The sequence below is a fragment of the Camelus bactrianus genome, chromosome 3, assembly GCF_048773025.1.
Source record: "Camelus bactrianus isolate YW-2024 breed Bactrian camel chromosome 3, ASM4877302v1, whole genome shotgun sequence".
Classification (NCBI taxonomy): domain Eukaryota; kingdom Metazoa; phylum Chordata; class Mammalia; order Artiodactyla; family Camelidae; genus Camelus; species Camelus bactrianus.
In genome coordinates this window covers 105793173-105818399 of record NC_133541.1, presented here as the reverse complement: position 1 = coordinate 105818399, position 25227 = coordinate 105793173, and the positions used below count along the sequence as shown (strand labels likewise).

At 39.7% G+C, this 25227-nt stretch overlaps 1 protein-coding gene across 2 annotated transcripts; it reads left to right on the top strand.

Annotated features, from left to right (window-relative positions):
- The first annotated feature begins 1831 nt into the window (after positions 1-1831).
- C3H5orf46 (chromosome 3 C5orf46 homolog) lies at positions 1832-22199 on the top strand. Of its 2 annotated transcripts, none has more exons than XM_045517468.2 (5): positions 1832-3109; positions 3729-3890; positions 8002-8137; positions 10600-10657; positions 11199-22199. In XM_045517468.2, the coding sequence occupies exons 2-4, from the start codon at positions 3821-3823 to the stop codon at positions 10643-10645; spliced, it is 252 nt and encodes an 83-aa protein (XP_045373424.1). In that variant the 5' UTR covers positions 1832-3109; positions 3729-3820; the 3' UTR covers positions 10646-10657; positions 11199-22199. The 2 variants fall into 2 exon arrangements, with proteins under 2 accessions (XP_045373424.1, XP_074216990.1); XM_074360889.1 differs by lacking the exon at positions 1832-3109 and adding an exon at positions 3175-3329.
- The last annotated feature ends 3028 nt before the right edge of the window (positions 22200-25227 follow it).

Genomic DNA, 25227 nt, shown 5'->3' with positions numbered 1-25227 from the left:
TTACATACTACTTTTTAATCATTTCCTTGATGCCCCTCAGTCCTGTCCTTTACTGGCTAATCTGAGGTTTAATTAAGAAAACACTGATGAGGGCCTTTCCATGTACGGTGGTCAGATTCAGCAAATGAAAGTAAAGATGTCCAGTTAAATTTAAATTTCAGCAAAACAGCAAAATTCCTTTTGGTAAAATATGTCCTATGAAATATTTGGGACATACTTACACTAAAAAAAATTACTCACTGTTTATCTGAAATTCAAATTTAATGAGGCATCTTGTGTTTAATTCTGTAGCCCTATTTTCCAGTTCACTTCCTGCCAAGGATTAAGAGGGCCCTCTGTACCCAGTACCTTTGATACATCAAACTGAGCTAAAACAGAGGTGAATGATGTGGGTCAATGGGAAATCAGAGCAGACACAGATGAATCTGTGCACAAACAGGCTGGTGACTGTAGGGCTCCTTGCTTGACCTGGCTTTCTTACCAGTAGTAGCACTGAGCACCGGCAAGTGCAACATATGGTAGTTAACAGCATAAACTTTGAAGTCACGTATCCTTGAGCTCAGCGCCTTGCTGTGGCTCATACATGATTTGTGAGGCCAGGCAAATTACTTCTCCGAACTTGAATTACCTTATATAAAATTAGAATAATAATGGTAGCCTCCCAAAAGCTTTGTTGGTATGTTTCATCTAGGTTGACACTTGGCCAGAGTTAACATTAGCCTGCTACTACTATTACTATTATTAGCATCCCTAATGCTGCTTGCACGGCCATCACTCCCTCCTCTGGGACAATCCAAGGCAGAACGGGATAGAATAGAGTAGAATAGAATAACAAGTCCACCATTTATTTTTCGCTTAGTATATTCAAGATACTGTGCTGTTTGCATGTTTTTTTTTTATCCAATCCTCATAACAACCCTGAGAGATATTATTTTTCTTATTTTGTAGACACTGGATCCAAAGCATAAAGAAATTAGGAACTATTTCTAAGACACATAGACACACAACTTGCAAGTGGTGATCTGAAACTCAAACCCAGTTCTGTCTAATCCCAAAGCTCATGCTTTTAACCACTAACACACATCAAAATCTCTCTGAGATTTCCAACCCAGACTGCAATTATTTCCTACCCTACAAAAGAACTCTGATGACTTTGTTATGCACGGAAATGTTCATAGAAATGAAAGCATGCCATATTTCTTTTATTCCCATATCTTCTTGCCGTATTAGAACAGCATCCTGGAAGAAGGTCCTCATTTCCTCCTCCCAGCTTGGGTAAAACTGTCTCTCACAATCTCAGTTCCTCCTCTACCTAAAGTCAAATTCATTTGCTTATGCCAATGAAAGGTAAGTCACAACTTCTTAACTTCTTTTAATATGGCACACATTCAAGGTTCTTTACAGTTCATCAGGCATTTAATCTATCTCCTATACCCTTAAGATAGTACAGATAAATAGGCATGAAATTATGTCTCAATTTTACAGAGGAGGAATCTGAGACTTAGTGTGGTATCAGTCATTTGTCAGAGTCACACAGATAATTACTGATAGGACTATTGCATGAGTCCACACTTCTCTTCTCAGAATTATTAATTCATTAATTGACAGGTATCTTCTATGTGTCAGGCATTATCCTAGAACCCAGAGCTGTCTCAGCGAACAACATAGACCAGATTTTAATATTTCTTGGGGAGAGAGACACTAAATAATCAAACAAAAAATAATATTTAAGTGCTAAGAAGGAAGAGTGAAGAGTGTATCAAAGATTCTAATAAAGGGATCTGAATCAGATTCAAAGGTCACAGAAGTTTGCAAAAAAAAAAAAAAAAAAAAAAAAAAAAAGAGAGACAGATATGATAGCTGAAATCTGAAGCTAAAAGGAATCAACCCAGGGAAGAGAAGTGACGAGCACACAGCAGAGAACTCTTGAGTATTTCATCGGTCACACAATGAGTCAGCGGGACACAGAAGCCAGCTCTCCTGACTCTCGGGATGGGGCGAGTTCCCCCTACTGCAGACCACTGAAATCAGCTGATTCAGGAGTTGTCTGCATGCCCCTTTAGCTGATGTCCTTGAGAAGCCAGCAGGCCTCTCTCCTCGGTTGTAATATCCAGCCTCTGCTTGCCAGAACAGCGTTCTTGTGGTAAGTTAGAAAAACATGCCCCCGTCTGGGCTGATTAAGCCGTGAGGGCTCAAAGCTTATGCAAAGGAAAAGGTATCGTTACCCTTTCCCAGGCAAATACAGCCCCCGTCAGGGTCCATGGGATGTCTAATAGAGGCCACCTGAATGTTATTTCCCCCCTAGCCCCTGGGACAACACAGCACTCAGTCCTAAGCAGTGACCCTGATGGCGTAAATCTAACTTGCTGAAATCTCCCTCCTGTGAACACTGTCTTCAGACCACAATTCTTTGTATAGGGGAGACGGGACCAGTCTTCTTGAGAAGATAGGTTGGGAGGCCTGGAAGTGTCCATGCAGAGCTGCCTGATGGCTTTCAAGAACAGTTTGGTGCCTTGTAAAGAGTACTAAACCAGGAGTAAGACGGCCATGTCCCAGCCTTGGTCTGTGACACCAGATAAGCCTCCTTTTTCTGTACCTCAGTGACTCTCATCATGTATTAAAAGGGCCCTCTGACACTCACAATGTGTAAGTTTTAGTCCGTCTGTAAGTTCAAAGAGCACTCCCAAGTCCTCACCGCAGGTGAGGTTTTATTGCAGCATTCCTCAGGGTAGCCAGTATCATCTAGACTTGAACCAAATTTTATCCCCCTGAATGTTTACATCCAAAAGGAAGGGTATTTTTTACCTGAGATACATAACAGCGTCTCAAACCCAATATTCCTTTTTACTGAGTGCAATCATTTAATGATTCTTCTTTTCTCTTTAAGTTTGCTATATGCCTTGAGTAATAGATACTCAACTCTGAAAAAGATACTCTTGCCCTCCAGGAGCCTACAGCCGATGGGAGGAGATATTTAAACAGGTCCACATCAGGTGCATGAGAAGAACAGCGAGCTCTGCCCGAAAGAACTAGAACCACCTTCCCGAGGAAGTGAAGTCACAGCGGAGACCAGTGCCAGCACTCGACGAGGCTCCTTGAGAATTCAGAAGTGAGTGAAATATTCTGCCCTTAAGAGATCTACAGACTAAAGGAGAAGAGAGCTATTAAAGCAGTGAGTTTCCACACAACCGATCAAGGGTGGTACACGGCAGACGTCGGAGCAGCAATCTGCAGCGGGGTGGAATGGTCCTGATGGAGACTTTGCAGAGAAGGGGGCCTTTGAACCTGAGCCTGAGGAATAAGCAGAAATGTGCCAAGGGGAGATCATGGTGAGGACATCCCTGAGAAAATAAAGGGCAGGAGCCAAGGCGTGGGAGTGTGAATGGGTATGTCCACATGGGGACAAGTAACTAGCTCAGAGCACAGGAAGCATCAGAGTGCACAGGGAGGGGAGCGGGCGCACCTCACCAATCTGATTTGTTGCTTGCTGCTTGGCACTGAGTAGCAATTCTGCCTGATGCCCACCTATCTAATTGTCAACGCTGGTGGTGGAACGAACTCCAAAAGAATTATACCAGCGCCATTTATAAACACACATAAGAAAAAACAAGAGGGTTTTTCTTTCCCTAGCTGAAAAGCTCTTGGTTTGAAAGACAGGGCAGGGCTCACTAGGAGAGATCCAAGAACGGGCTGTACTGATATCTTATGCAACAACCTGAATTCCACAGCAGATGATGTCACCTATAAATGCCCTATAAATGGAGCAAGGCTTCAGGTGCATCTGAACAACTTATCTGCATCGATACCCAGTGCTACAAACATGGCTGTCTCAGTGCTTCGGCTGACAACTGTCTTGGGACTGCTTGCCTTACTCCTGATTTGCCAGGCTGGTGAGTACTTCTGACTGACCGCAGCTTGTGCACTGTGTTAGCCGTGATTGGAGGAGGTTGGCGTCACTGATCCTGAATATAAGTGGAGAGCCGGGGGGAGAGAAGGAGGGAGACTTTGGGCACTGCAGAAAGAGCACTGGATGGGAGACAAGAGGCAGATCTTCTAGCAAAAAGAAAGCAGGATTTTTACTTAAATGTGCCTCAGTTACAGCCTCTATCCTCAGTGAATGTATGAAGATTTAGAATGATTTTTTTTCTTATATCTTATATTTTATATATTATACATATATCATCTATCTTATATCTTCATGTGATACAGTGACACTAGTGTATTATAAATTCCTTGAGAGCTGGGGGTGTTTATTTTTTGATGATTATAACTAATAATATTCAAAGGTGTAAAGTCTGGAATAAGACTCCAGGCCTGGCTCCACCACTCAGAAATGTGACTTCAGGCATGTTATTTAAGCTCTACGAGCCTCACACTTAAAGCAGAATATCGATAGTTCACTTTCTTACTTAGCTGTCACAAAAGTTAAATACACCAGACCGAACATATTGGAAAAGTATCTGGTCCATAATAAGCAACCAATAAATGTTAACTGTTATTGTTCTCATGTATTATCTCATTTGATTCTCATAATACTCTTAAGTAAACATGCACAGTTTTATCACCTCCCTTTCTGCAGGTAAGTAAATGAAGCTTGCAGAGGGGAAGTTATCCGAGCACAGACACAGGTAGAGGTGGCCCACCTGAGACTGGAACCTAAGTCCTTCAATTCCTTCTATCATAAAGCACCTACTTCTTTCATGTCTGTTCAAGCACACAGAGGACCACGAGGCAGCATGCAGAATTCTCATTAATTTTTGGTCTGCAGAAGACAGTGAGCTCTTAATTTGTCTCCATTCAGAAGGATGGTCAGAAAACACTGACAGTGCAAACATTTAGTAACAGAGCCTTTTGAGCTGTTCTAAATGTAACTTGGCAGAACTCACACCCTCAGCCACCCACTGTCCGCCCGCACAACACACAGGCAGACACGTCAGCAGAGCTACTGCAGGAAAGGCCTCAGAGATGACGAGGTTCATCTGCTCCTAAAGCAATCACCGTGGTAAAGTGAAAGGTGACCTTTATATCCTAGAGAACGGTCCCAGCTCTGTCATGAACTCTGAAACTGGGTAAATCAGTTCACTGCTTTGAACCTCAGTTTCTTCATCTGTAAAACCGTATAAATATCAACTTCACCAGGTCAAATCAACATGCTTTTGTCATCACTTTGTAAACTATAAAACCTGTATCAATATCAGCATTTTTGTATTTTTCAGAACTATATGTTTACTAAGAAACTCAATCAGGTAGTGAACGTAAATAAAGGCAACCCCATATTATACTTGAAAGGAGAAAAAAATTCAATCACTGGCTTTGATCATTTGTTTCCTGTTATGTCCAGTTTCTTGATTTTTATTATATTTTTCAACATTTTCAAGTTTCTTAATATTTTAACAGCATTGAAAAATTTTCCTAATTTCTTTAAGCACTAGAGGAGAAAGCTACTGTGAATCATTTCATTGCTATTATTATTGGTAATAGTACTAAGAATACAGTGAGCATTTACTGTTGGCTTACCTTAGGCCTATTACTGCAATATGTGGTTTATATAATAAAGACATGTAGATCTATGTATATGCATACATGTACATGTATACGATCTATATCACAGACATAAAAAGAATCTTTCAATCTTGACAATAACACAATGAGGAAACAGAGACAGAGGGGTTAAGTACTGTTTACAAGGTCACATGGTGAAGTTTTGTTGAAGACAAGAATCAAACTCATGTATACAAGACTCCAAAACATGCCCCATTACACTCTTATACCTCTCATTACATATGTGATCCAAGGGCTGGATCTCACCTCCAACATACACCATCCAGGGCTCCTCGCATATTGCAAAGTTAGCATTTAATTAAACTTAAATTAAAATTAAAATTTGATAAGGTTAAATTGTTATGCAAGTAGGTAGATAGGAACACAGAAAAAAGGAACTCACTTTTTATGCAACGAATTCCTGGTCTGCACCTGGTAAATGTTTTCAGGGACAGTTGCTTGAAGGCCATATTCTATCATGTAAATAACGTGCTCTGTGGAGTTAAAAAAAAAAAAATTAGGTTCAAACCCTAGCTCAGCCACTTTCTAGATGTGAGATTTTAGGTGAGTCCTTTACTTTCTGAGCCTCTGTTTTCTCGCCTGTAAAGCTGTAATACCATCACTCAGCTGAATAAGGATTAGACATGTGATGCAAGCACATCCCAGGACCTGTGCATCACAGATTGCTTTCTCTTTCCTTCCCCTTCCTGTAATGAAAACAAAGCAGTTCTGGTCACTGTGGCTGCTCTGTGCTTCACGTGAGGGTCATATCGTACATTACCATTGCTGCCTTAACTCTTAGCATATGCTATGTGCAGAATACACACGTGGAAAACCAACAGCTGAATGAACAAATACTGGTGGTTAGAATATTGATCCTGGTTATAGGTCTCAGACTGGTGGTGCTCCTACCACAGCTTTTCTTGTGGCATATATGTTTGCAGAAATGAAAGCCATATTTTTTTTTTTTTACAAGAGTCTCTATTTTAGGACATAATATACATGCAACTCTTCTAACTAACTTGACAGCCTCTACACCAAAAGCTAGTTACATCTCCTTCATTCAGTCACAGGGTACACTGTCTAAAAATTGGGACTTCTTGTGTCAAAATTTGCAGTAGGATTAATGGATAAAACACAAAGCATCCAGTTAAAATTGAATTTCAGATAAACAAATAATTTTTTAGTGCAAATACACCCTAAATATTTCACAGGTCATTCTTATACTAAAAAAGTATTGTTGTTTACCTGAAATTCAACTTTAACTGGGCATCCTGTGTTTTTATTTGCCAAACCTGCCAACACTACTTGCAAGGCTATGATAAAACTAAAAGCTAAAGGTCCTACTTCATCCTGGCACCAGGGTCCAGAGGAGAGCCCACCTGCTCACTGCCCATCTCCCATTCTCTTAATCTTCTGAACCGGTAAGACCACTGAGCAAAGCCAGAACCCACCAAGGGACCTCACACGTCACCAACTGCACTCTCCAGCTCCTTGGCCTCATTTCAAAAGGCACTTGATGAAATGTCAAAAGTACGAGACCTGCAGTTACAATCCCATCCTGTCTGGCAATTTGTGAGATTCTCTGAAAGTCACTTAATCTTCTCAGTCTCTCAGTCCCATGAGCTAAAATCTGCATCCTCCACAAGATCATTCAAGCAGAAAATTGTGCAAATGTAAAATCATTTATAGAACTATCAGATGATGTACAAGCGATAGAATTTCTCGTCCTTCTCATTATTAGTATACCACTTTCAACCTTACAACACACTTGTGGTTAGCTCATAACTTTTCTGTCAAACACAAACACTATGCAGTTCATCACAGAATGCTTAAGAATCCAGATTTTAATACCGAACAGACATGGGACTGAAATTCTGATTCTGCCACTTGCCAACTCTGCGACTTTGAGCAGCTTCCAAACCTCTCTCAACTTCCCTTCTTTACCTTTAACTTGGGATAACCATAACCCTCCCTCATAGGGTCGCTGTGGGAATAAAATGAGATAAAGCATGCAGATTGCCTGTCCCAGGAACGTGCTCAGCAAATGTGACCTATTATCATATCCTCATTATTATTATTAGCACGGGCCTAGGGATTATGGGAAAAATATATTAAAACCAGACAATCTGTATTTTAGTCCCGGCACTGGTATTTACCAGCTGCTTAACTCCAAACAAGTTACTTAACTTTCATGAGCTTCAGTTTACTCATCTGGAAAGAGAACCAACATGTACCTAAGCATCATTATCTGTCGGTCTGTTTGGTTTTAGGAGTAAACAACATACTGCATGTGAGATGCTAACCAGGCAGGCATTAAACGTGGGATAAATATGACCAGATGAGGCTATGTAACTAGTGAGAGCGGGTGTACAGGGCTCTGGGGCTCCTTCCAAGGGAGAGAGACTTCCCTTCCTTTTTCGCTAAGAATCAACCCTGAGGTTCTGTTCTGTTTTTCAGATGACAAACCAGGTGACAAACCAGACAGCTCAAGCAAAAAACCAGAGCCAGAGTTCCCCAAATTCCTAAACCTCTTGGGCACGGAGATCATTGAGAATGCGGTGGAGTTCATTCTCCGTTCCATGATGAGGAGCACGTAAGCACTGAGACAAACCTTGCTTTTGTCCAGGTTGCTTTTGGTAGTGACCACATTGCATTAAAATGGATGAGAAATGAAACTGCACGCACGCACGCCAATGCGTTGTTTTCATTGAAAAGCGTTAACCTGCCTTAAGATTTATTTGCAACTGAATGAATTTCCCTGAAGTGTTTTTGGGGTGAGCACATTTCCCAAGGAATTCATGGAACAAGGAGTTCCATAAAGTATTTTTTATTTCAGGACCAGGTAGGGAGGGGGAAGAATACCGGGCCGGGGAACAGAAAGCCGGGTTGTGGTCTTAACACAGGTGTTACTTACCCTGTGATCTAGGCTTATGCTCCCCCTCGCTGAGTGCCTCAGTTTGCTCACCTATAAAGTTAAAGAAATAAAGGGCCCCCCCAACCCCAGTGCAGACACTGTAACTCGCTGGTGAGGGTGGTGGGGAGCGAGGTGCTCACGAGTCAGAGGTGTCATGAGTCCTGCCTTTATTTTCTATCTTGAGTAACTCAAGAGGGTGAGCAGAGATGGTAGCTAATCTCTCCTCTGAAACCATCTAGAGGACCTCTCTTAGGAGGGTTGGCTCTGATCACGAGGGATTGCCTTAATGGCAATTCGCACAGCCCAGAATCTTCCCACTATTTTCAAATCGCTTCCTCGCTCCGGTACCCAGTACCTCCCACCCAAGTGTACACAGCTCTGACTTTCACTTCTACTTTACCCGGTACTTCATTCTCCTGACATTAATCTCCCCAGTTTCAGCTCTCCAAGGTCTAATTCGTTCTTCTGAATTTCTAGGCACTTTCAATCTCCAGCTCTATGAGCCTCCACTCTCTAGTTCTCTCCTCCATAGCCCTCTAAGCAGAGTTTGACAAAACGTGGTCTCTTACTCACCAGCTCCAGAATCCCCAGGAAAACTTACACAAAATGCAGGTCTCTTCCTTCCATCTTGCTCCTTCCTGGGGCAAGGCTACGAATGTGTGTTTCAACAAGCTTTCAGGTGATTCTTATATAAAATTTTGAAAGCCCTTGATTAGATGCTCTGGGCTATACAGCTGGGCCTTAAAGGTACACAGAGCCTCTAAATTTGTATCCATATTTTGTGTAGATGTGAATCTTTGTAATTTTCTAGGGAAAGTGCTTCTGACTTTATAAGATTCTCAAAGAGGTCTATGACTAATAACAGATTAAAAGCCACTTCTATATAGAAGTAATCAGGAGTCATTTTGTAATCTTTCATCTGCTTAAGTCAATATATTACTATCAGGTGCGTGAGCAGGATTCTGCAGGGTGAATATAACTATATCCTGGCCACTGGGATGTAGTAAATATCCAATTCCTGGTTATTCTCTATCACTTTACTGTGTCAAAATGTGTCTATTATTAGTGTCACTATTTCTGTCTCTCCCCACTCCAGTCCATCCTCTACCTACTACCAAAGTTATATAACAAAAACAAATTTAGTCCTATCACTACCATGCTTGAAACCCTTTCAGTGAATTTCCATTGCCAACAAAATCAGAGCAAATTGCATTCAGCTGATGTCAAAGGTCCTCCCTGTTGCCAATATGTCTTTCAATGATGTCTCTTACTTCTGAAGCCAAACACCTGAGACCTCAACATCAAGTAATTTCTGTTTCAGAGCAGATCACATTTGCTTAAACCTCCAATATCTTTTCTCTCTGCCATCAGTGCCTGACCCCCAAACCCCAAATTCATTCTGTTCACCTGCTAAATCTAATAATTTTCTAAAGTCCAATCCAAAGACCAGCTCTGTGAAGACATCATAGACCCCTACAATCAGAAAATTCAAGTATTTACTGGGATTTCATAGTGCTTTGTAGGATCCTTCATGATGTCTTCTCTTCCCTCATTGTTTTAATTACTTCTATCTGAATGCATGTGTTTTCCCCACTGGACTAGAACCTCCTCACAGACCACATTTTAGTCAGCTTTTACCTTCTCAACAGCTGCCCAACACCCAGTCCTTGAACAGTACAGTATAGTGGGCTCTGGCATTAATTCATGATTCTGGAGACCTAAGTTTTAGATTTTGCTTTGCAATTTTCCAGCCATGTGACTTGGACAGGTTATTTCATCTCTTTGAGCTTCAGGGGATTTTTTCATATGCAAAAGATTAAAAGTTACTCATTTATCCATTCAACAAATATTTATTAGTTCATACTCTATGCCAGGCACTGTTCTAGGTGCTGGGATATACTGTGGAACAAACATATCAAAATATCTGTCTTTATAGAGTTTATATATGAGCAGGCACCAAACTAATAGATTTGTTAGCAGAATTAAAACATTATAGAAATCTTGCATCGTACTACTTCATGACACAGAAAAATCTAGAGAAGAAAAGTAGTGCTCAAATATTGTAAGATGCCCTAGTGATCATTCTAACATTACTGTTCAATCTAAATCATAATTCATTTTTTCTCTGTTTTTTTTCCAAGAGATTATATGGAATTTGGTGATAAGCGAGAAGAACATTCATCATAGTGACTTCCCCAGGTGATTTTAACTTTAAAATTTACCGCCAAAAGAAGAGTACTGAACAAAGGAAAAGGGTTTGATTTATTTAATGAGTATGGGCACCCATATCTACCCGTAAGCAGAAAAGGCTTATTTTTTTGTTTTTGTTTTTGCTTTGTTCTTTTTTTTTTGCAGTCATTTTTTTTTGAGGTCATTAAAAAAAATTTAATATGATTTTATTTATTTTCTTTACATTTTTTATTGATTTATAATCATTTTACAATGTTGTGTCAAATTCCAGTGTTCAGCACAATCTTTCAGTCATTCCTGGACATATACACACTCATTGTCACATTTTTTTCTCTGTGAGTTATCATAACATTTTGTGTATATTTCCCTGTGCTATACAGTATAATCTTGTTTATCTATTCTACAATTTTGAAATCCCAGTCGATCCCTTCCCACCCTCCACCCCCCTGGCAACCACAAGTCTGTATTCTCTGTCTATGAGTCTATTTCTGTCCTATATTTACGCTTTGTTTTTGTTTGTTTTTTGTTTGTTTTTGTTTTTGTTTTTTAGATTCCACATATGAGCGATCTCATATGGTATTTCTGCACAGCAAAGGAAACCAGAAGTAAAACAAGAAGACAACCTACGGAATGGGAAGAAATTTTTGCAAATGAAACCGACAAAGGCTTGATCTCCAGAATATATAAGCAGCTCATACGACTCAATAAGAAAAAAATAAACAACCCAATCCAAAAATGCACACAAGACCTAAACAAGCAATTCTCCAAGGAAGACATACAAATGATCAAAAGGCACATGAAAAAATGCTCAATATCACTAATTATCGGAGAAATGCAAATCAAAACTACAATGAGGTATCACCTCACACCAGTCAGAATGGCCGTCATTCAAAAATCCACAAATAACAAATGCTGGAGAGGCTGTGGAGAAAGGGAAACCCTCCTGCACTGCTGGTGGGAATGCAGTTTGGTGCAGCCACTGTGGAAAACAGTGTGGAGATTCCTCAAAAGACTAGGAATAGACTTACTGTATGACCCAGGAATCCCACTCCTGGGCTTGTATCCAGAAGGAACCCTACTTCAGGATGACACCTGCACCCCAATGTTCATAGCAGCACTATTTACAATAGCCACGACATGGAGACAGCCTAAATGTCCATCAACAGATGACTGGATAAAGAAGATGTGGTATATTTATACAATGGAATACTACTCAGCCATAAAAACAGACAAAATAATACCATTTGCAGCAACATGGATGCTCCTGGAGAATATCATTTTTGCAGTCATTTTTAAAAATTAATTTAAATAGATGTATTTTTATCATCTTAAATCACTGACTTAATAAAATTCTTTTAGGGGAAGAAGCACAATTGTGGGGTGAAACAACTTAGCTGCAAATTCAGAGAACTTATCCTGTCACAACTCTGCTTGGAACTTGATTTGTGCAATTTCCACCTGTTAAGTGAGGGGCTTGTATGCACTAAAATCTAAGGACCCATGTAATCATGCGTTGAGTTACTCATGAGAGGAACAAGATTTGCCAAACCTAATTCCAGGAGAAAGGACTAGAAAGCTCTCTAATCCTGCACAGTTTGATTCCCGTGCAGTCTGGTTTGAGTGCTCAGAGATACCTGCTGTTTCCTTATCCACTTCTCTCCTGAAAATAGATATCGAAATATAACAGAAACATTAGACCTGGGAAAGTAATTACCTGTTTTAGGCATTAAGCTAAGTGATGTATATGTAGGACCTAATTTAATTCTAATGTTCCCTGTGAAAAGTAGGTACTGTTATTCTTAAATTTTATAAATAAGAAAACCAAGGCTCAGGGAGCTTAATTACTGTGGCCAAGTTAATAAGAGAGGAGGGGGTGGATCTGAATTCAAGTAACCTGATTCCAGAGTCTGTGCTCAACCACTAATGAGAAGAGCTACTGGAGAACAGAGAATCATGTAGGAGGGGGCAGTAGAGAATAGTGATTAAACTGTGTAATCTTAGACATGCTTCTAGTGCCCATGGAAATAAAACACTACCCCTTGGGTTAGCTGAGTTACCTTACATGCATCTCCTAGAATCATGGCCTTTCCCAACTTCTATTTTGTATTTGGGCTGGGAATGCTCCTTTCCCCTACTGGCTCCATTTCTTAACAAGGGATTGATTAGTGTAAGCTTAGAAAGCTACTATCATATTACTCTGGAATTTAGCTCACTCTCTTCCATAAACTTCTAAGGATGGAAACCAGGCTGAGGCATTGCAATCAAAATATGCCCAACCCAGACACACCTGTACCTCACCCCAAAGCCAGCTAAGCTTCTAAAAACACTCACTTATGTTTGAATTTTTCCATTCCCATCTACTCGGGGAACAGCCTACCTCCTGTTGCAGGTGTCCTAACCCTTTGTCTTCATTCAGGCTGCATTCAGTACATGCCTCCTTCAGGCTCACTGGTGCCCACACCCTGACTCTTCAGAGCGCCACCCTAGAGGCTCAAGGTATGAGACGGTTCAATCGGCAAGGCAACATGAACGGGCAGAAAGAGCAAGAGGCACAGAGAAGATGTAAGTTCAACTTCTGACTTGGCCATTTGTTGTTTGTGGGACTAAGGGGAAGTCGGCTGGTCCCCTTGAGTCTCATTTTACTCATTAATATTGAAAAATGTTAGGAATTTGATCCAGATCTTAATGCCAGATTTTTTTTTTAACGGCATATAAAAAAAGCCTTGAGTGGATTCATGAACCAACTGTAGATGCCCTTATGGGCAGAGAGGAATGGCTCTCTCTAGGGATTGAAAAAATCCTGGACTAGGGAAAAGGAAGTCTCTAAGGCAGAGATTAAATTTTGGATGGTTTGATCGGAGGTGTCTCTTTAAACCCCAGTGACTGTTCATTTAATAAACAGTTTCAAAAGACGCAACTGCATGATAATTGCCTCATCTAATCAAAAGCAATTCGTTTTAGAATTAGCGATTCACAGGAATGCCGAGTAGAAAATGTGGTATTCTAGGTATTTCCTAAATTGAGATAGGTAGATTAATAGATAGATTTTCCATCTTTCTCCTACAACATATGCCTCTTTCTTACATATTCATTTAATGCTTATTTAACCCATGCCTACTATGAGTCAGATTCTGCCGGTGCTACCAAGATGAGTAGCACCATCCCAGCATTAAGAAGTTTATAGCTTGGGCTATCACCTAGCATGGTGCACCCGGGGACGGTGCAGGGAAAGAATAAAAAGTTCTATGTAAAACTGCCATGGCCATGCCTTGGAGAAAGGATTCACAAAGGAAGACCTGAAGGAAGGGGTAGGTATTAAGAGGGCTTTACAAAGAAGGTGAATTTCTGCATGCAATCTCAGATGATGAGCAGAAAGGGTCAAGTTCTCAAAAGCAAATCATCCAACAGTTAGACACCTAATTAGTCTGAGAGTCTCCCAACTTCTGCTCGATCACATTGGCATGATTTCCTTATGTTAACAGACTTGTACAATCTTAACTTCTAATGTCCTGCATCACTTGAAATCATGGGGGCTCAAGTCTCCCAGTATCTTAGGTCATTTGACATCTTAAAGTATAAATTTCCTTTCTTGTGTTAAAACAAACAAGAAAAGAATCTAATGAGCCTCACTAGACTGTTAAGATTGTCAAAGAAGTAAAAGATGGGAAAGCACTTTGTGAATTTTTAACGTCTATATACATTTTTTGAATTAAGAAAAAATATACTTGGACATACCAGATGCCATATTTAGACTTACTGAGTAAGAACTTCCTAGGGAGGGAGCTAATAAATAAAGTTAACAGGAACACCTCATGTAGCTAATGAGCAAACCTGCAGACAGCCAGGACATCACTCAATATCCACTCCAGGAAGCCTGCTGAGAATTTCTTCTAGAACTTAGAGCAAGAAGAAAATGTGCCTTCCCTAAGGACCGCTTCCTCTTTTCTGATTATAAGATTTGTGTAGTTTGGTCTACTTCATCTATTTATTTTTCCTGTCTAGTCAGACACTCAAAGTGAAGCTGACTCAGTTTGTCCTGGTGTCTAACGTATGTGCGTGCTCCCTTCAGCCCTCTTGTTGACTCTTGCCTTCTATATCTTGCATTTTCGTTCTTCTTGTTGTTGTTTGTTTCTTCAAATACATATTGTAGTTGATTTCATTATTAATCATCTCACATTCTAAAGTGCAGAGGCATACAAATATTAAAGAAAAGATTTAAATATCTTTGCATTTTCCCTCAAGTCTTAAACTGTCTCTGCAGGTCTCTCTGGCCTGTGTTTCTAAGGACACACCCACAGGGCTCCAGAATAAGCCAAGGGCAGCCAAAGCCTGCTTTTCCAGTTCTTCTGTTTCACAAGTCCTCCAGGACAGAGGCCTCAAAGCAGCACCCAGAAAATTCTCAGGATTCAGGCCTGGGCTTCAATCCAACACAGCTTACTTCGAACACCTTGACTTTACATTTTTGAGTCTAGACACCAGAATAAATGTGTCTTCTTTGGGGTCACATATCCTAGTGCATTAAGCATTTTATTGGTGGGAGTAATTTTTCCTAAGCATGTTTACAGTTTTTAACGATGCAAAAAATATGAAATGTATAAAATTAGTATTATCCAGAATAACCAAAGAACATTTCTAATTGAGAAAACTAAAGTTCAGGAAACGTGATAAGTCCAAAGTTACACAGCCAGTAAATGACAGGAGGAGGATTTGAACCTTACTCCAAAGAACAAGCTCTTAACCCCTAAAAACTCTAAATTTCAGAGCTAAAACTTTCATGAAACCTTTTTGGAAAAGTCTTTCAAAAAATCTGAGCCCACTCTCCTGGACCAGTAGACTAAAAACTGACCTTTTTTTTTTTAATTGACAAGGTTATTGCTGTCCCACAGTCTTCGTTATTCTCATAGAATAGCAGAGTGCCCTGGAAGACACTTGAAAAGGGCGGATGGAGGAGTCCTTGAAAAGTCTAGTGCTTTTCACTTTTTCTACCACCTCATTACACAGACGCGGGTCCTCGGTGGCCATTGGTGTGGTTCTTGCCCACTTGGTCATGGAGGACTGAATCATTGTCAGACCTGACCCAGCTGAGCCAGGAAGATGCTCCCAGAATTATTAAACATGGACAGTAAGACAAGACTAAAATCATAAAGCACGAGGACAATTATGGCAGTGCTCTAGTCTAGAATAAAAGATCTATGTGTTTCTGCTACTGAGTTCTGAAGAGTGGTCCTGGGTCCTGTCCTTCCCAGGACCCTGAAAGCAACTTCAGTATATTGTCAATAAATCTTTTGTTTATTTGTCTTCCTATTTATACTAAGCCAGGATAGGTTTGCATGCAACACAAAGAACCTTTAATAATGTAGATAGCTCAACAAAAAGTGAACACCTCCTAAATACTGAAAAATACATATTACTTTCTGCAATAAATTTAGACAATCCACCCCACTGCATTTTCCAGAGACTTCTAGTTTCTTTGTAGTCCCAAATTCATTGAAATATGATTGACATATAACACTGTAAATTTAAGATGTACAACATGATGATTTGATATATGTATATATTTTTAAATGATTACCACAACAAGGTTAGTTAGCACATCCATCACTTCACATGGTTTCTATTTCTTTTTTGTAATAAGAACTTTTAAGATCTACTTTCTTAGCAACTTTCAAGTATACAATACAGTGTTATCAACTGTAGTCTCACCATGCTGTACATTAGATCTCCAACTTACTGATCTTATAACTGGAAGTTTATAAACTTTGATCAGCTTCACCTATCTCTCCCACCACCTCCTCTGCCCCTGGCAACCACCAATCTACTCTCTATTTTGATGAATTCCATTTTCTTTCTTTCTTTTTTTTAAGATTTCACATATAAGTGAGGTCGTACAGTATTTGTCTTTCTTTGTCTAACTCACTTCACTTAGCATAATGCCCTCACAGTTCATCTATATTACTGTAAATGGCAGGATTTCTTTCTTTTTTAAGGGTGAATAATATTCCATTGTGTATGGGTATATATGTATGTGTGTGTGTATACACACCACATCTTCTTTATCCATTCATCCATCAGCAAAGGATGTTTCCATGTTTTGTCTATTGTAATTAATGCTGCAATGTACATGGAGGTGCAGATATCTCTTTGAGATGGTGATGTTATTTCCCTTGGATATATACCCAGAAGTAGGATTGCTGGATCATATGGTAGTTCTATTCTTACTGTTTTGAGTAAACTCCATACTATTTTCCATAGTGGCTGCACCGATTTATATTCCCTCCAACAACGCACGAGGGTTCCCTTCTCTCCATATCCCTGTCAGCACTTGTTATCTCTTATCTTTTTTTTTTAATTCTTATTTTTTATTTAAGTGTAGTCAATTTACAATGTTAGTTTCAGGTAGACAGCAAAGCAATTCAGTTATACATATACATACATATATATTTTTTTCAGTTTCTTTTCCATTATGGCTCATTATAGGAGATTTAATATAGTCCCCTGTGCTGTACAGTAGGTCCTTGTTGTTCATCTGTTTTATATACAGTAGTGCGTATCTGTTAATCCCAACTCCTGATAGCCATTCTAACAGGTGTGAGGTAATAGCCCATTAGAGCATTGATTTGTATTTTCTTGATGATTAGTGATGTTGAGCAAATTTTCATAAACCTGTCAGCCATTTGTATGTCTTTTTTGGAAAAATGTTTATTCAGGACTTTTTCCCATTTTCTAATAAAATTTTTTTTCCTATATTATGAGTTCCTTATATATTTTAAAAGTTAATTCCTTACCAGATATGATTTCCAAATAATTTTTCCCATTCCATAGGTTAGCATTTCATTTTGTTGATTGTTTCAAGGCTGTGCTAATTTTAAATGTCATACCCTCTTAAACGAAAGTTACCAGATTTCCATTATATTCGGCATCTGACATCAGACTGCTTCTCCCTGACAAATGTGACCCCAAAATCTCTCTTTGGATACTGAGTGCCTAATCTGTGCCTGGGAAATAGACTGACTATGAGTAAAAACTCAGTGTCCTCCCTGTGTGAGAGAGACCCACCCTATCAGAGCTTCTGTCTGTATCTTCATCTGTTTCTTGTACAACTTGAAATCACTCTTGGATGTTGGTAATAGAGCAAAACAAAACAAAACAAACAACAAAAAAAAAGACGGTACCAAGTCAGTACAGGATTTGGTGCACTTTCAAGAAATACCAGTCTGAGATCTCCATCGACCTAGAGAGATTTTAAAGATTTCCCAATGGCTTTACTATGCACGTTTCCTCTCCTTACCCTTTGTTACCTCTCTTCCCACCCTCTGATAAGATCCATCTCTGCAGCAGCAGGGACACCTGTTTTTAGAAATCGAGCATCTCTCGCATCTTCATAGGGTTTTTCGTTTAGGATCCCTTCACACTGTCATCTCACTGTGACCTTATAATTGCAGGACAGTTGAAGTCACCTGGTCTGGCATTATTTTCTCCACATGACAGGTGAGGAAACTGAGGCTCAGGGAAGTTAATCAACACCATGCCTGAGATATGAGAGCTGATAGAGGCTGAGTGGGAGGTTGTTCTAACCTCTAACACAACTCTGCTGCCCTGAGGCAGCAGCCTGAGGACTCGGTCCACAGCATCACTCTGTCCCCAGTCCCAAAGTCCCTACCATGGCGTCAGTACGGGAGGGAACTTAATGCATCTCCTGTCCTTTCTTTCAATAAAACAGCTTCGAGAATATCTAGAAAATGGATCATCTAATGGGTGTATGTTACTTCATGTGACTCACTCATTTGATCATAAGACACTTACTGAATGTTACTCTGCTCCAGGTATTAGTCATACTTAAGTATATAATTATTTTTGAGAGACATGCTCAGGAAGGGGGGAACATGATTCTATTTGAGGCTCTAACTAATGTATCTCACTTTGACAGGGAAGAGGATTTCCTAAGAGCGTGAGACTTGATCTGTGATCTGGGAAAAAAATGACAAGGAGGTAATGAAAATAAATTCAGGAGAAGTAAATGAAGAGGAAGTAGTTAAGACTGGACAGCATTAACAAAAGCCCTGTATCAGGCTTCATCAGTGCCTGAAGGTCAAGGCGGCTGGGGAACGAATGAGGGCTAGGGAGGAAAGCTAGTGCTAGGCCTCCAGGTCCTCGTAGGCGTGGTCAGGACTTCCTTCCTAACTCCAAGAATAGTGGAAAGCCACACCAAAAGGTTTTAAGCATTAGATTGAGAATGATCACTTGGCTGCTGGGAGGACCAGACTGAGGGGTCCAGAGTAGAAGCAGGAAGCCTGCTAGAAAGCTGTTGCAAGAGATTTGAGAGACTTGGATGAGGGAGTGTTGGTGCATATGGAGCCCCAGGGGAGGATTCAAGAAAATAGCAGGAGGTGATCTTGGTAGGATGAGGTGATGAGGTGGATATGATGTGTCAGGGAAATGAAGGTTTCAGAATGACTCCCAGGTGTCTGACTAATATAACTGGATGTGTGGTGGTGCCATTCTTGGAGATGGGGATATTGTACACAAAGCTGTCTAGGACTCTCCTGGCTCTTAGGAAAAAACCAGTGCCTGTTCCCATGACACCCAGTGCATGGTTTCACCTTTGCCTACCCATCCTCCCTCATCTCACATCCCTCTGAGCCTGCCCATGGATTTTAGCCACACGAATACTCTTTTGGTTCTTTGTGGAAGCCAAGTTCTCCTTGTCCTCAGGATATCTGCATATTCAGGAACCTCAACCAGAATATTCATTGACCCAGATGGGTTCTTCACAACCTCAAGTCCCAATTTAGATGACACTTCCAAAGAAGACTTTCTTGACCACTCAAAATAAAACAGGGAACTTGTCACTATTACCATTCTTAAAATCCTATTCTCCTCTTTTATTGTCCTGATCATAATTTGTCATCATCTATTTACCTACTGACTTGCACAATTTCTGTGTCTTTACACTGCAAAATCTGTGGGGCCTTGTTCATTTTGTTTATCAATTTTTGGCAAAGATATCAATATTCAATCACCACCATATTTGAGTTAAAAATATATTGAGAATATAATTAATAACCAACGACCATTACTGTGACTTTTAGTCATATTAGTGGTTACTATTACTTAATCAGGAAAAAGTTCTCATTTGACAAAGACACAAACCTAGCTAGTGGCAGAGCAAAGAATGCACTGTACAAAAATGCTCAAAATAAAGCCAGAGGTACTTAATAGAAAGGAGGAACATCAAATAATTTTCATTTAGTTGTGTTTCCCAGTGAAATTTTTAACACAATAGAAGGTGCTGAGATTTCTTATTATAGATCTTGAATAGATACAAAAATAAAATGTCTTCTTTAACACTGCTAACAGCCTATGAGCGCTCCCTGCTGTCTGTTAATCAGCCTGCAAGCTTTTCAACTGGTTCTTTTCCAAAAATTAAAAAAAAATAGCAAATATGTTTTACTTACTGACCTGTTTGTTAGTATTACTTGACTTAAACATGAAGGCCAGAAATATTAGGATTCATACATTACATCTCCAGACCCTCCAACATATCAAGCCAAAAAAGGGATTTATCGCTTTCTCAGGTTCTCGGTGCTTAGCTCTCATCTATTCCTCCAGGGAACAGGTGCAAACAGCTGATAGCAAAGCACCTCCCACACTGCCCCCCGGCATAAGGGAGCTAGTAGGTCACCTACTTGAGCGAAATGTTCAGCTTTTCCTAATGTCTGGTGGCTTTGGGAGCACTGTAGAGCTTCATAGCTCAACATCCCATCAACCAATGTATTTGCCAATAGGCTGAAATGCTACTTTAATGGTGAATATGCAGGTTTTGATGAGATGCAGGCAACAGCCGAATCTGGTGGGAAAGGAAAAGTTATTAAACTATTAAAGGAAAAATACAATTTTTAGAAAATAGTCATGACTGGTGATGGAGCCACAGACATGGTGCAGATGTTCTCACTGGATATGGAGGGAATGCGATCAAGCAACGACCACATCCTAAGCACTGTCTTGGGTCCCTAATCCATCTTGGGAAATGACTCTTCTCTGATCTCAATGACCTCACATCCCAACTGCTCCTTTAAATGGAAATTTGTCAGTAGTTAATCAAAATTTTAAACACTAAATAATTCTTGGCCTCGTAATTCTACTTCCAAGATTTTTCTGAAGAAATAAATACAAAAAAATGTACAACATCAAGAGTGAACCTTAATGTAAAATATGGACTTTGGTTGATGATAATGTGTCCATGTTGGCTCACTGATTGTACCAAATATGCCACACTGATGAGGGATGCTGAGGGTAGGGGAGTATATATGTGTGGGTGGGGACTCTGTATTTTCTGCTCAATTCTGCTGTAAACCTGAAACTGCTCTAAAAAAATAAAGTCTATTATAAATAAATAAATTAAATAAATAAATAAATAAATAAATAAATAAATAAATAAATAAATAAATAAAAATTGAAAATTAAATTAAAAAAACACAGATTAAAAAAACAGCTCTTAAATCCATCCTGAAAAAAGAAAGAATGAAATACAAAAATAAATGTAAATCTATGGATGTTTACTGTAGAACTCTTTATAATAACAAAAATATACTAGAAATGATTTAAATAGATGTCAGTTAAAATAAAATATGGCTTATTCATATATGCATGCCTTTAAAAAATGTTAGAAAATGTTTTGAAAAATCCTATAGCTCTGTTCATGGGTTTCTTCTAGTCTGTGGGATTTATGGGAGAAAGGGATGAAAGTTACATATGTAATTATACACATATAGAATTATATACACAGTTATACATATATAATTAGAAATACATATTATATATCACAGTTATGTAACTTATATTAATTAAATTGCATATAATATATATTTCTATATTCTGATTATCTTCACAGTTTTTTTAAGTAAAACTTTTATGTTTAGATAATCACAGAATCACACATGGTTGTAACAAATACTAGAGAGATCTTGCATATTCTCTACTATTTCCTCAAACGGCAACATCTTGCAAAACTCTGCTACAATATTAAACCCAGTATATAGACATTGATACAGATAAAATACAAAACATTTCCATCACCATAAACATCTCTCAGGAATCCCTGAGATAGCACACTGGCTTCCTCATACTCCTACCCCTTTCTTAGCTTCTGGAACTCACAAATCTGTTTTCCTTTTCCATAATTTTGTCCCTTTGAAAATGTTTATGCTTATACAAATGGAATTTGGGGACTGACTTTTTTTCATGTAGCATAATTCTCTGAAGATTCACCCAGGTTTCTGTGTGTATCAATAGTTCATTCTCCAAAATGCAGAATAAACAAGATTGTACTGTGTAGCACAGGGAAATATATACAGGATCTTGTGGTGGCTCACAGCGAAAGAGAATGTGACAATGAATGTATGTATGTTCATGTATAACTGAAAAATTGTACTCTACACTGGAATTTGACACAGCATTGTAAAATTCTTATAAATCAATAAAAAATGTTTATATAGAAAAAAATATATAAATAAATAAATAAATTTACTTTTCACCAGAGGAAAGATTAAAAAAAAAAAAAAGTTCGTTCTCTGTTTACTGCTGCTAGTATTCCAATCCTATAGATAGATGTACAGCAGTTTGTTTAACCGTTCATCCATTCAAGGACAACTGGGTGGTTTCTAGGTGTTGATTATTACAAATAAAACTGCTATGAACATTTGCATCCAGGCTTTGCATAAACATAAATGTGGTTTCTCTGGATCAATGCCTAGGACAATTGCCAGGTTGTATGGTAGCTCCCTGTTTAGTTTTTTAAGAAACAGTCAAAGTATTTTTCCAGAGTAGCTGTAAGATTTTACATCCGCACCAGCAATGTCGGAATGACGCAACTTTTCTATATCCTCGCCAGCATTTGTTGTTGTCACTTTCATAAGTAATTTTATCAACTTCTGCCATAATGTTTATCATCAGGTTCTGCCTATTTTCCTCAACATAGTCCATCCTCTAATTCCTTTTTAACTGAATCAGTCCCTTTGAAACACTCCCCCACAAAGAAACCTCTAGCCCCAGTAGATTGCCATATTACATTTGTTACTCAAAGCTTGATGACACAGAACTCTTTCCTCAGTCTTCTCCACTTAGCACCTTGAGTGAAGGCATAGTCATCCTTCTTAAATATGCAAAGCACAGCAAGCTAGGAGAAATAGTAATGAATAGCTTACTAATGTGATGGATGAGAAAGAACAAAAGGATCAACCTAACAAGATAAAACTTAACAGAAAGAAATCCATCCATTCGATAACCGCAAACCCTAATGCTGCCTACCTACAGGCTCTGTGCTATGTGCTGAGGATACAGATACAAGTAAGTTCAGGTCCCTACCCATTTAATTCCACAGTCTGGAAAGGAGATTTTGCAGTAAGTCAGAAAATAAGTACGTCAAAATATGGGTTATGAATATGTTTATTGCTTTAAAATAGTGTATGACTTGTTTTCAATCAGCACTAAAAAAAACTATCAAAGAGTTTGAAACTGGGGAATGACTCTTGTATTTTAAGAAACCGCTTTTCTGGTGGTGCAACAGAAGGGCTGGAAAAGATCAGCTTTGGGATGCAAAGCCTGGCACAGCAGTCTGCTGGGGGTGACAAGGTTTGGGGAAGAGCAGTGGCAGTCGAGATAATGAAAAAACGTACACGATACAAAGAAAAAGGCTTATCATCAACAGCGCTTTCCCAGCAATTAGAAAGTAAGGCTGAGAAGAGGGGGTACTTCGAATGATCCCCAAGTCTAAGCAACAAGGAAATCAGTGCTACAGAGCGAGACAGGAAATGAGAACATCAGTGTGTTTTAACGGACAGACGGGAAGTCCAGATAAACGTCTGCTGAGCTGAACATTATAAAGAGGGCATCTGCTGGAAGTGACTTACAGGTAATTAAATCTCTTCTCAAAGAAAAGCTATAGGTTGTAGCTACAGATTGTAGAAGTCCTAACACGGAGGTTATATATATTTTTTCCTGATGGATTGACTGATTGACTGAACACCCTTACTCTGGTATGGTTCCTGTACAGTACACTACACATATTCCAGTTGTACAGTTTGATGAATTCTGACAGATGTACACACCCATGAAACCACCACCACAATCAAGATAGCTAACATTTACACAGAGATTATATTGCCAGCTACGGGAATGCATGAGACCCCCCAGTGTGAAAAGAGAAGAGGAATCAAGTTTAGAATCTTTCTTTGGAGGCATCAACATTCAGAGGACGTCAGGAAAATAAGGGCCGTTGAAAGAAACCAAAAAACAAGAGTCAAGTAGTCAGGTTGATATTAGAAGTGGGAGGAAAGATGATCCAAAGGAGCTGAAAATTACAAGCAGAGTGGAGGTGTCTCAGGGGGTGATTACCCTGAAATAGTCAAGTAAGGTAGTAAATTATATTATGCTAACCCGTACTTGGCACCCTCTCTTCCTGTAGAATTGAACGTGCCCTTCCTAAGTGAGTTAGGCATGTCATGTGACTTGCTTAGGTCAATGAAACAGGACAGGGTCACTTCCAAGGGGAAGCTTTGAAAATTAGCCCATGGTGCACAAAGCACTCTTTCCTATGTGCCATGATGATCAGAAATGCTCCAGACATAGACTGTTCCATCAGCTCTGGGTCACAGAATTCAGGCTATGGGGGAGAGTGACAGCCAACTCAGGTGGCCATATAGTGCGAGAAAAAATATTAAAATGCTGTGGATGTAAGCCCTGAGATGTGCACTTATGTATCACCATGGCTAGGTAAGCTAGTCTATTCTTACCAGACTCAGGTAAAATGAGGGAGGAAAACAGAAGTTACACAAAGTTCAACAATTCTAGTTGTCAACAAATATGCAGGTTACGAAATGGCCAGAATCAAGACAATCTTCACAGAGGAGACGACAGTTAAAATTATGTAAGTCAGGAAATAACCAGGAAAGAGATGCTTGGAACAGAGACAATGTAATGCACAGAAATGATCTGACAGACAACAGGAGACCTAAAAAATCAAACAGGTGATGGTGAGGCAACCTAGAAGTTGATGACGGCAGGAAATCCCTAGACCCTCAGCTGGAGAGACAATGAGGAGATGGTACAAGCAGAGCCCAGGAAATGGAGTCACCTGGCAAAAGTTGCAACCCACACAGATCCATCTAGCAGGGCTTGGCGGCTCAGACATAGTGCAAGCACTTCCAGAGACTTCTCCCAAAGGGAGACAGCAAGGAGGCCACACTCTGGCCTTGCCCCTTTTCCAACCTCCTATCTCCTGCCTGGGCCTCACAGCCCAAAGCTCAACTGACCTGGGAACCTGAGGAAAGAAACCTGAGGGATCAGCATCATGTCCCCTCCCTTTGCCCAACATTGAGCTGAGCACGGGGAGCACAGGGAACGGACCTGAGGACAAATAGTCCAAGGCTGGAACAAGCCCCAGGTTGGAGGCAGACCCGGGACGACTTTCCAGGAGGGAAGAAACTCGATTGTTTGTTAAGGCATGAAAGTATTAGCAGCAAATAGATTTAGTTATCTTTTCAGCACGGCTAGAGCTGGAGCACACATGAAGAAAGGAGTCT